The following is a 12368-nucleotide window of genomic DNA, read 5'->3' on the forward strand; positions in this document are numbered from 1 at the left end:
TGGACATTGTCAAGCACTCTTCTTCTGACACCACAGACACATATATTTTCTGGGATTCAAAATTCTACCCCCACCATACATTGGAAATCTCACTGGGTTAGAAACACCCCACCCCCCCACCCCTTCCAAAGAATTAGTGTGTTGCTGTTTTTTTCCAACACTTGGTGAAGGTTCCAAGGTATAAGGAGCATAATGCATTCAATCTTACATACGATTGCTTGCATTTTTAATTTGCTTTAATTTGTATTAATCTATTCTGTTGTGATTTTAACTTTCTGTGTGCTTTAAATTATGGCTGTCAGTTTAAAAATATTATTTTTATTCATTTTTAATAATATAAAAGTTTAACAATGTAAAACATTTATATATTCTCAATCTAAAAAATACAAAAATACAGATTTCCATTGCTAAAACTGGACAATTCTCCCTCAGTTATAAGTCATAACTGTCCCAAAGATAATTAGGAAAGGGAGACTTTTGCAGATCCCATACCCATCACGGCTCTTACATGGCTTTAGGGCAAGATGTAAATTCCTCAGCTCTCAAGTCGCTTAACCCCCATCCGAGTTCCTAGGAGCTGACTGCTTCTTGGTCTCTTGACACAGAAAACAGCTTTTTCAAAGCACCAGAGATTAATCTCTTGTTCACTCTTTTCCCCCAAAATGAATATGGGAACCAAGACTTATGTCTGGCTATTATCAATCACCATGTAATACTCTCTGCGGGCAGACTGCCAACAAAAGATGTTCAATCCGCTATTTCCTTCCCCATAACACATAAAAAGCTCTCCACAAACTTCCCAATATCTAGTTTGATAATAAGGAGAATTTTGCCAATAACTTAAAAAATTGCAAACTTCTTGAAGCGTATACTATGTAGGATGTTTTTGTGTTTGTTCTTGCATATACTGTATATTCGTAAAGAGAGAACATTAAGATAGCTACATATTCAATTTTAGTCATGCTGCAAATAAACAAAGAAAGAAAGAGAACAATTTAGCATTGTCTCCACTAAAACATGCTTTGCTGTGGTCCCAGATCATTACCCTAAGTCAGCATGAAGATAGGCATCTAGATAATTCAGACTGAGGTTTTGACAATTTGCAGTTATCTCCCTCAACAACTGCTGGAAAATCCATCCCATTAGGCTGCTCTGCAGCAGTTAGCAGCTCAGTATTACTCCCTACCTACCTTCCTGGTAACATGGCATGAATTGTCTCGGATGCCAGTCTGATAACATCCACTGTTTACAATTAAACTCTCAAACAAGTGATAACACACCTAATTCCACACACACACACAAAATGCAATATAACTCACCATGCTGTCATTTTCCTTTTCAGAATTTAAATTACCTCCACTGACCATCAAAGAAATGTCAGAGCTGCCATTGCAAAGGATGTTCTCTGCTACTTGGACATTGGGCTGCAGGAATGTCAGCTCATTCCTCCTGGATTCAGAGGACAGACAGACCTGATAGGAATAAGGCAAAGTTCCATCCTCATAATTGGGTGGGAATATGGCACCAGCCTTTGAGTGGGGGTCAGGAATAAAGCACTGAAGGAAAGTGGGGTTCCTTGACCTTCGAAGCTTCATCAGAATGGTCAGAATCACCGTCACCAGGAACAGAAAAGACACCAAGGTCAAGGCCAATACCAAATAAAACTGTAGATCAGACTGATATTCTGAGTCATTTGGTTGGGAGTTCATTTCTGGAAGAGCCTCCTGGAAGTTCTCAGCAAACACCAGACTCAAAGTTGTGGTGGCTGAGAGAGGAGGATGCCCATTGTCCTTCACCAGAATGACCAGCCTCTGCTTCACTGCATCTCTCTCAAGTAAAGCTCGGACTGTGTGCACTTCTCCTGTGTGGGAGCCAATGCTGAAGAGTGAGGGCTCTGTGGCCTGCAGGAGATGGAAGGAGAGCCAGGCATTGTGTCCCGAATCAGAGTCCACGGCCACCACCTTCGTCACCAGATAACCCGACTCAGCTGACCGAGGCACCATCTCAAAGAAAGGTGAGCCCTCTGTTGATTGTGAGGGGTACAGGATCTGCGGAGCGTTATCATTTCGATCCAAAACACATACTGTCACTGTGGCACTGCTATTGAGTGGTGGAGAACCTCCATCTTGGGCCTTCACTTGAATCTGAAACTCCCTGAATTGCTCATAGTCAAAGGAGCGTTGGGCATAGATGATCCCAGTCTCAGAGTTAATGGAGACATAGGAGGAGAGAGGCAGGTCCTTGATGTTGCTGTGAAGGATGGAGTAAGTGATTCTGGCATTGCGATCCAGATCTGGGTCAGAGGCCTTGATGTGGAAAATTGAAGCTCCAGATGGGTTGTTTTCTGGAACGTAGGCAGTGTAGGAAGATTTTTCAAAGGCTGGTGGGTTATCATTGATATCTGAGATCTGTATTGATATGGTTTTGTGTGTGGAGAGTGGAGGTGTGCCTTTGTCTGTGGCTGTGATTGTAATATTATACTCGGGAGTCCTTTCTCGGTCAAGAGCACCATCTATGAGGAGCTTGAAGTAATTATCCGAGGATGAGACTATCAGGAAAGGTACAAGTTCCTTCAGGTGACAGGTGACTTCTCCGTTATCCCCAGAATCCCTGTCCTGAACTTTAATGAGAGCAATCACAGCTCCAGATGTGACACCTTCTGGAACTGGGCTGGACACGGATGTAAGGATCACATCTGGAGCATTGTCATTCTCATCAAGAACATCAATTTCTACTTTGCAATGTGCCGCCAATCCTCCTCCATCACTTGCCTGAATTATCATCACATAATATTGACTTTCTTCAAAATCAACACTTTCTATAAGTGCAATTGTTCCATCTCTGGGATCCAGATGAAACTTCTGCTTGGCTGTTTTCAGGATGTCACTGAAAGTATAAGTGATCTCAGCATTTGACCCTTCATCACTGTCAGATGCTTTGACTTGAAGCACAGAGGTTCCTTTGGGTGTACTCTCCTTCAGGCTCACTTTATAGATTGTCTGGGTGAAAACAGGAGCATTGTCATTAGCATCAATAACTCTTACCAATATTTTGACTGTTCCGGTTTTTGGAGGTTCTCCACCATCCATGGCTGTAAGGACCATGTGATGCATCTGTTCCTTTTCCCTGTCCAATTGTTTCTGCAATATTAGTTCTGCATATTTGCCACCATCATTGCCAGCTTGAATTTCTAGTTTGAAATATGAAGTTGAGCTCAATTGATAATTCTGGAGGGAGTTCATTCCGATATCATCATCTTCAGCATTTCCAAGAGCAAATCGAGTTCCCGGCAGAGTAGATTCACTCAATTTAAGCTCAATATTTTCATTCTGGAAATGTGGGGCATTATCATTGATGTCCTGGATAAAAATATTTACGTGGAAAATATTCAAAGGATTGTGTGCCACAACTTCCAATTTGAGGACACAAGTAGATGATTTACCACAAATCTCTTCCCGGTCTATCCTCTCATTCACATATAGGTTGCCATTTTGTTCATTCAAATCAAAGAATTGCTTTTCTGAAGAAATACCAAGCTTGCGCTTTGACAGCTCTCTGACATCCAACCCCAGATCTTTAACAAGGTTCCCCACAAAGGAGCCCTGCTCTGCTTCCTCTGGAACTGAATACTGAACCTTCTCAGACACTACCTGGCAGCAGAACACAGACCAGAATATGAACAGAAACAGTACTTGCCTCCTGGTGATCTTCCTTGTTCTCTCTGCCTGCTTTACTTCCATCACATCCATTGCATTTCCTGATTTCTTCCTTCTTTCAGTATAGTTTGCAAGACTCCCAGTACACTTAAGTGAGATAGCACCAATACTGTTCTTTTGATCTGATCTTTGGGAAACTGAGAGCTTTCCTTTCTTGAGCAGCTTTTAAAAGAAAAGCTTTTCCTTTCTGCTCCGCTGATGTGTTAAGAGAGAGAGAGACTGCTCCAAGAGCCTCACAAATGCTGAGCCATGGCTGCTCCCACGTTGTCCAACAGTGACACTCTGAGTACACATGGGGAACTGTATTTGCCATTTCAATAACGGTACATAGTATATAATTTCTAATGTAGAGAACTGCTTTTAATTTATCCCTTTACCATTGTTTTCAAGTTGTACCCCCCTCAATGGATTATTGATCAGACCTTATAGTTATTCACTCCATTAAGAACTCTTTTCAGTATGCAGGTCAATGAGACCAGAGTTCCAAATTTATTTCTTCCATGTTTAATGTGCATTAAAAAAATCTAAATAATATTAGGAAATTATCACAAGTGAATTTTTAATACATATTCCCGTCAGAGGTTCAGCTTGTGATAATTTTAGGTTGACCCACACAGTGATGTGTTTTCAGCCAGTACATTTAAACAAAAGATATTTGTGAATAGGAAAATAGGGATGGGCCTTATACTAGTTCATATTTATTTTCCATTTAGCCCTGTATTGTTTACTTCAACAGGCGGAGCCTTTCTCTACTACTGATTAGAGAGGTGCTAAGGCAACTTCCAGTGTAATATTTTAAAATATAGTTATATTTTGTTAAATCATGTGCTACTTTGCAATACCTTGGGCTTGAAAAAGAAATTATTACTGCATTTGTTTTGCAAGATATTTTTATATGATGCTCAGTGTGATCATCCAGTAATCTCCTATCAAGAAGAGATGATACATTTTCGCTAAAATTTGAGGGCAGTAGTTGTGGGTGAGGAAGATTTATTTCTACATCTTCTAAATTGGAAAGGTTTTCATAGGTAGACTAATGGTAATATCCAGTTGGTTCAATTCAAAAGCCATTCTTACTTTCTTTTTTTAGCTTTCCTTGAAATCCCCAACCTGAACAACTCAAGAGCTTTTTGAGAACATAAAAAGTATGCATTAGGAAAGTGCAGACCTGTCAATTTCAGTTCTCTCTGTTTCTCAGTTTTCCAATCTTAAATTCAGTTCTTTACATCTCTTCAGCAATTTGTAGTTTAAAAAGAAGTAACCTGGTGAAAATTAGGCAGAATACTATTTCCCAGGGAAAGCTCACGAGCTGGATTTTACCTGAGCTGTCAGCAAACAACTATTCTCTATAGTTGGTGGATGGACTATTGCAGGATATTTGCTCAAGGTGGGATGGCCACATCAATCATACCACTGTGTATTCACTTCTGTCCTCATGGAACACCTGTCATCCCATGATGACTGCTGTTCTACCATACATAGTTCTCTTCATACAAACAATCAGCAACACAGAGTGGGAGACGGTGCTGATTTCCCCCCTACATCATACACAAGAAGGGACATGTGAGACAAGTATTTTATGTATGATGCCTTCTTTAAGGAAATGTCCCCCTTTTTCAGAAGGCAAGAATTATGCAAATAAGCCCATGGCATGCATAGTCCTCACAATGGAGGATCTGCAATACACTTTTCCTTACGTTACGTTCATGTTGGAGAGGATGGGACAAAATCTTTTCATTGCAACTTTCATTACCAGCATAGACGATGTGCCCTTAAGATACCTAAGATGAATGTTGGATAAATCCATTGCCCTCTGCAACAATAATGAAAAGCAACTACTGTTAGCACTATTTTTGTCTGGTGTTCCAATAATCCCTAAATAATTCCCACTTGCTCTTAAACGTCAAACAATTTTGTGGGAATCCAAGCATCCTCCCAGAATACTTTTCATTGTCCAATTCACACATTAGTAGAACTACAGGATAGTCCTTCTAGGACATTGTCAGAAATGGTCACGCAAACAACTTCTCCAAATTTCAGCAAGTTGCCATTCATTGTTTTCCTTACGGGAACAAAAAAAACAACCCCACATGCCTCATAAAATGTCCCCCAAATGCATCAATTCTTGCTACTGTAGTGTGTTTACAACACCAACCATGACAGCATATTTTTAATAGAAAAATATAAGCCACATATCACCAAAGAGCACTGGAATCAAAACAGCTTACAGTCACATGACAAAGGAGTAAATAAACTTGCAGTCACATTTCCAGTGATGCACCCATTGTAGCAGTGTGGAGTTACCTAGAAGAACACAGCTTCTGCTGAAGCTGTTTTCATTCAAATTACAGGGAGAAGCAGTGGCGTAGCGTGGGTTGTCAGCACCCGGGGCAAGGCAAGTAATTTGCGCCCCCTAACCCGTGGATTTGCACCCCCTAACCATAACCCCCAGATGTTGCGCCCGGTGCGGCCGGCCCCCCCTGCACCCCCCACGCTATGCCACTGGGGAGAAGGCAACACATGACACCTTCTCTGGGGTTCAAAATTCTACCCCTACCTTACACTGGAAATCTCATTAAAGTAGAAAATACCCCCCCCCCCCAAATGCATTTGTGTGTTGCTGCTGTAGTTCAATAGCGGGTGAAGATTGCAAATTACAAGGAGCATTATGCAACCAATCTTACAATACAATTGCTTATAAATTTCTTCCCAGAGTCCCCTCACCATTGAATCTCCTCATTTTATCATGCTAAAATATACCAACAGCCAAAATAACTCAACCAATAAAAGAGTTAAGTAAATTATTACTTTTTAAAAAAGAAGTCTTGTAGCAATGAGAATCTCAGTATCAGCTTACTGGTGGGCAGTTGGGTATGAAGTGGAAAGAGGTTATTGGTTGAAAGATGGGAATGAACACTTATTTGTCATAGGATACTTGGCCCTAGTTTTCACCGAGGCAGATAACTACAACTTACCAGTAGCAAGGCAGGTGAGGGCTCACATTTATATACTTATTTATTGATACAGATTTTTTAAACCACCAACTATTTGGAAGAGTCATAAAAATATGAAACAAAAGCCAAATACAACATACTAAGTTAAAACAATTAAGAATGCATTAAATGAATCTAACAGGAACTCAAATGCTGAGGACTTGTTCAAAGCAGGGGGAGAGGAATATACCTCCACATGAAAATAGGATGATAGTTATCAGCCTAGCCTTCTCCCTATCTCCCATACATGATAGTTTTCAATATGTAGGGAACTATGTTTTTTATAGATGTCCACAAGGTTTTGTGAGCCTCCACCAGCAGTCCAAAATAAGAGACAAAGACAGATCATCTGATGCATCAAAATGAAGATTTGTTGAAAGAAGATACTTCACAGAAGTATCACATACCCAGTGATGACTAAAAGAAGGTGGACTGAAAGGAATAGAAAGAAGACTGACATAGTTCTGAATATAATGAGAAAGCAGAGGCAGGAGGGAAATATATTCTGATATTAACAAAATAAAAACATTGCTTATCTAAAATTGTTTGCTCACCTGGACTACGATTAAGCCTTCATTGTTCAAGTTTAAATCTTCACCAGGTAGGATAGGATCCTTTGCTTCACAAGCTTCTTTATTGTTCAGAGTATTGGAATAATGTGCCTTTCTAGAGTCTGTAGTGAGAGAAACCTCCTGGCAGTAGGAGTGCAGAAATGCTCGGACTCCGTCAATCCCCACAAACTGTGAGATAGGAGCACCACTGAAATTCACACTCCCCGATTCAAGTAGCTGAGAATTTCTCCATCTGTGCAACTTGATGGCCAGTAACACAAGGAGGAAGATGAGGAACAAGCAGGAGACAAAAGCCACTGCAAGGACCAGGTAGAAGGTGAGGTCAGACGGAGGCTCTACAGGAACTGAGATGCTGCTCAGGTCTGAGAGGATTGCAGGGATGGCGTCAGCCAGCACCACAGTCAGAGTGACTGAAGCAGAGAGAGGTGGCTGCCCATTGTCCTTGACTAAAACCACCAGGCTTTGCTTGAGGGCATCTTTATCCAGAAAGAAGCGGGCCGTCCTGATCTCTCCCGTGTGGAGCCCCAGAGTGAAGAGCCCTGGCTCGGTGGCCTTGATCAGCTGGTAGGAGAGCCAGGCATTCTGGCCAGAGTCCGCATCCACAGCCACCACCTTAGTGACCAGGTAGCCTGGCTCAGAGGAGCGAGGGGCCAGCTCTATCCCTGTGGAGCCGTCAGTGGGAGGGGAGGGGTACAGGATTTGGGGAGCATTGTCATTCTGGTCCAGGATGAAGAGAGTCACTGAGACGTTGGAGCTGAGTGGTGGAGAACCTCCATCCTGAGCCTTTACACGGAACCGAATGTCTCGAAACTCTTCATAATCAAAGGAGGTCAGAGCATATATAACCCCTGTCTCAGAGTTAATGGAGAGGTAGGAGGAGAGGCGGGAGTCACTTCTTTGGTCATCAGTGATGGAATATGTTATTCTGGCATTTTCTTCCCAGTCAAGATCATTTGCTCTTAAGGAAGAGACCATGGCTCCTCTTTGGTTATTCTCAACAAAATAGAAAGTATAGTCTGTTTTTTCAAAGAGGGGTGGGTTGTCATTTGTGTCTAAAACATGAAGTGTGATAACTGTGACTGTAGAAAGAGGGGGGACTCCATGGTCAGTAACAGTGACAGTAATATTGAAGACTGACACCTGTTCCCTGTCAAGGGCACCATCAGTCACCAAACTGTAAAAGTTATCCATGGACTTCTTTAGCTGAAAAGGGAGATTGCTAGGGATTGAACATGTGATTTCCCCATTGATTCCTGAATCTCGGTCTTGGACATTTAAAATGGCAATTACCGTTTGGGATGGTGAACTTTCAAGTATGGTGTTCGTGGCAAAGGTAACTGATAACTGAGGTGCATTGTCATTCAGATCCATAACAGATATCACAATTTTTGATCTGTCACTCAGCCTTCCTCCATCTTTAGCTTGTATCTCAAATGCATACAAAGATGATTCCTCATAATCAAGATTCCCAATAAGGATGATTTCCCCTGTTGTGGAATTTAACAGAAACATTTGGGAGTCGCGCTTTGTAATTTGTTGGAAAGAGTATTTAATGTCTCCATTGATTCCTTCATCCATATCAGTTGCTCTCACTGTCAAAAGTATGGACCACTTGGGAATATTCTCACTGACACTCACTTCATAGAGAGGTTGGCTGAAAACTGGTGCATTGTCATTTGCATCAATGACAACAATGTGGATTTGTAATGTGCCAGATCTGATGGGATCACCTCCATCAGTAGCTGTGAGAAGCAAATCGTAAGCTGATTGTTCCTCTCTGTCCAGTGACTTTTCCAACACAAGTTCAACAAGTCTGGCACCATTTTCTTCTGTTTGCACATGCAAAGCAAAATTGCTACTGCCTGTGAGTTGATAGCTCTGCACTGAATTTATCCCCCAATCTGGATCTTGAGCTTTGGGAAGAGAGATCTGGAATCCAGGCATAGATGCCTCACTGATTTCCAGCTCCTGTTCCCATAGAGGGAAGTGGGGAGCATTATCATTTATATCCGTAATTTCCACTTCAATTCCATAAAGCTTCAGTTTGCTTTCAACAAGAACCTGAAACTTCAACATACATTTCTCTGCGTCTCTGCAGATTTCCTCTCTATCTATTCTCTCAGATATCTGCAAATGGCCATTGTTGGCATTCAAAGAAAAGTACTGAATCATACCTACAGGGGAAACAATGCGGAGTCCATGGTTTGGGAGCAGCTTGCCATCCATTCCCAGGTCCTTTGCAACATTCCCCACAGAAGAGCCTTTGTGCATCTCTTCTGGAATGGAGTAGTGGATCTGCCCAGAAACTGCCTTCCAAGAAATCATCATGAAAAGGCACTGGAAGATTCCTTTTCTGCAGTTCCACAGCCTCTGAATTCCTTCCATCCTTGCAGCAGGTTAAAGACCCTTAGATTCTGGTTCAAGAGATGCTGTATCCAATTTTTTTCTAAGGAAAATGCACTTCCATTTCTTCTTTGCACTGACAAGCAGCTTGTTCCTTCAGATATTTTGTGCTTGTGTTTAACGGAAAGGCATCTTCGATTGGGCAGGATTTCACATTTCTGCTCCATTCTGGTCAACAGTGACACCCAGAGGTTCAAGCCCAAACTGCAAAAACTTCAGATATAGTTAGGATTACTATTCTTTTCCCTTAGAATTTACCCACTAAGGAGAAATAGGAGTGACGACTTTTGCTGCTGTAATCAAATTGAAAAGGAGCAGGAAAGACAAGTATGTTTAGAGTTCCTGCCCTACCCCATTACTGGAAATTCTGGAATAAATGTTATGGATCATTCTCAGCAATGTTTTCTGCTCGCTTTTCTAAGGGAATATTCAATAGATTTTTTTCTTGATGGAGAAGCAACACTAGTAAACCACCAGTACATCCTTGTTACCACTGGGACTTCACTCCTCTCAGCTCCTATTTGATCATTCACATCTCTAGGTTGTTCATCTTCAAACTGAATTTTTATGTCTAGGTACGTGTTACATAAGCCCTATTTGGGCATACACTGTCTGTACATGAGCAAACACCTGAGGAGAAATATGGAGTGCTTCTTAGTCCTTTCCTGTCCAGCATTTCATCTGTACACAATCTAGATCCCTCCATGAATTTGAGGACCAAGGTCTGAGGTGGGGAGCTTACTCTACTTGTAGGGGCCCCACACATGATTTAGAACTTTGCACCATCATGTTTTCTTTGCTTACACTAGAGGAGATTGTTCAAATAAGGCTGTACTGGGTAGGAGATGCACATCATGAATGCCCCAGTTCAAATCAAACTTCAATCATGAGCTCATTAGTTGTCCTTGGGAAGACTCCCTCCCTCCTCTCTCTGGTTGAGTTCACACAGCAGTTTCCTCCATTTCCCTTATGTTTCCCTAACTATTAATTTCTGCATTATATTCAAGTTTTCACATGGCATGAAATCCACTTCATTTCCATTTTATTTAATTGCAGGAAAAAATCCGTTTGCTGCTCCCTTAAACCGGAAAATAGCAGGAGTAAAGTGATGAAATTCAGGGCCGTATACGTGGGGGAATGAATACATGCACAGCTATGGGTGGAATAGTGGCAATGTTATCCAATGATGTTCATTGTTGCGTCACACCACGCACACTGGTGTGAATGAAATTTAGTGGAACATGATATATTGCTCATATATTGATATGCTGATATATTGGTCAAAAATATACACATAACACAACTGGTACTGCAGTGACAAAGGATCACTGGAAAACAGAATAGAAGCACTAGCGTTCTAGTCAGGAAAACTAATGCAATACTTGCCACATATAAATGCATCCTCTCTCCATCTCATCCACAACATGAGGAAAATAATGCTGATCTATCTTTCTGGGTTATTGAAGAGTTACAAGGGAATGTATATCAACCATTTTCTACACTAAAGTGCTCTATAAACACCAAGGATGACTGTACAGTGCAAAGAAGGCCATGTCCTCCTTAATTTATTGCTCATATTGTGCCTAGAAGAAAATAAAGCCAAGATGAATGCTATTAAAGCCAATTATTACTACTACACCACATCACATTACAGAGATAAAAAGAAGCAGGAAGAGATTGGTGGCACACGCAATGGGGTGGAGCTGTGGAGCCACCCTCCAACACTAGTGTTGATGCTGGGACTCACCTGGTCAGGGCTGGGCTGACACAACTGTGTGGTTGGGGCTGTGCAGGTGCACCAGCAGCAGTGCTAAATGTTCCCACAGTTAAAAGCACATGACTCCAGCCTCACTGCTGCCCCATCCAGGTAGGCAACAGTGTATGGGGGTGGGGTGGATTCACCAGCTGTCCACCACCATTCATGTCACTACTGCAGGTGGGTAACTTTCAATGGCAGCTTATGTGCTCATGTGTGACAATAAGTTGTCAAGCTCAGAACAAGCATTATTAAAAACTAGCATGTGATGACCTGTTAAACCTCCAGTCATCTTTCTTGGAGAGCTTGATGCTCTTCTGCTTCTTGTTCTACAAAATCAGCAGGACTACTAAAACTGCTATACTGAATTTGCTGAATGCTTTCCCCCAGAAGACAGAAAATCAAGCATCCGATCCACGAAGCAATGCCATAAAAGTTTCTTTCAAAATTAGTCTTCATCTTTCACTACAGAATATGCACTGGCAACAAACATTTTGACACATTAGGCACAATCCAGCATTAATGTATATGAAGCAGCAAACACAGGGGTGTGCAGCTGTATGTCCTTGCCAGATTGCCTTTCCATGGGAAAGCATTCCAAGCCAAAGAGGTGAGAGGGCATCTAACATTGTTATGACTCAATAGCCATTTGTCACCTATGTTACTACATTATGGAAGCATGACTGGAGATGGTATAGGTGGAAATACTAGCCACATGCACACTCAGCTACATACATACTGTTGGCCACAACTGTTCCAACTGGTCATAATTTCTAATCATACATTGCAAATGCTCTTAGCTGTTCTGACTGTTAAGGAAAGGAGGAAAGAGATTTTGGGTTCATGATGCACACATATTAGGGTCGGCATATAGGTCAATACAGGGACCACTGTTTTTCCCTATTGCTCATTGCCTGTGTTTTGTCTT

The 12368-nt window shown here is 41.6% G+C and overlaps 2 protein-coding genes across 9 annotated transcripts in view; both read right to left on the minus strand.

Annotated features, from left to right (window-relative positions):
• Window positions 1–12368, minus strand: part of LOC128418020 (protocadherin gamma-A4-like) — a 299406-nt gene that overhangs the window by 218959 nt on the left and 68079 nt on the right. The window contains exon 1 of one of the 8 annotated variants that reach the window (XM_053397363.1): window positions 1320–3955. The exons of the other annotated variants lie outside the window; for them this stretch is intronic. Coding sequence (XP_053253338.1) covers window positions 1320–3749 — 2430 coding nt within the window. The 5' untranslated portion in view covers window positions 3750–3955. Of the gene's footprint in view, window positions 1–1319; window positions 3956–12368 lie in introns of those variants that run through there. 8 annotated transcript variants of the gene reach the window in all.
• On the minus strand, window positions 6287–10143 carry LOC128418037 (protocadherin gamma-A6-like). Its single transcript, XM_053397419.1, has one exon. The coding sequence runs from the start codon at window positions 9664–9666 to the stop codon at window positions 7246–7248; it is 2421 nt and encodes an 806-aa protein (XP_053253394.1). The 5' UTR covers window positions 9667–10143; the 3' UTR covers window positions 6287–7245.

The sequence above is a fragment of the Podarcis raffonei genome, chromosome 7, assembly GCF_027172205.1.
Source record: "Podarcis raffonei isolate rPodRaf1 chromosome 7, rPodRaf1.pri, whole genome shotgun sequence".
Lineage (NCBI taxonomy): Eukaryota > Metazoa > Chordata > Lepidosauria > Squamata > Lacertidae > Podarcis > Podarcis raffonei.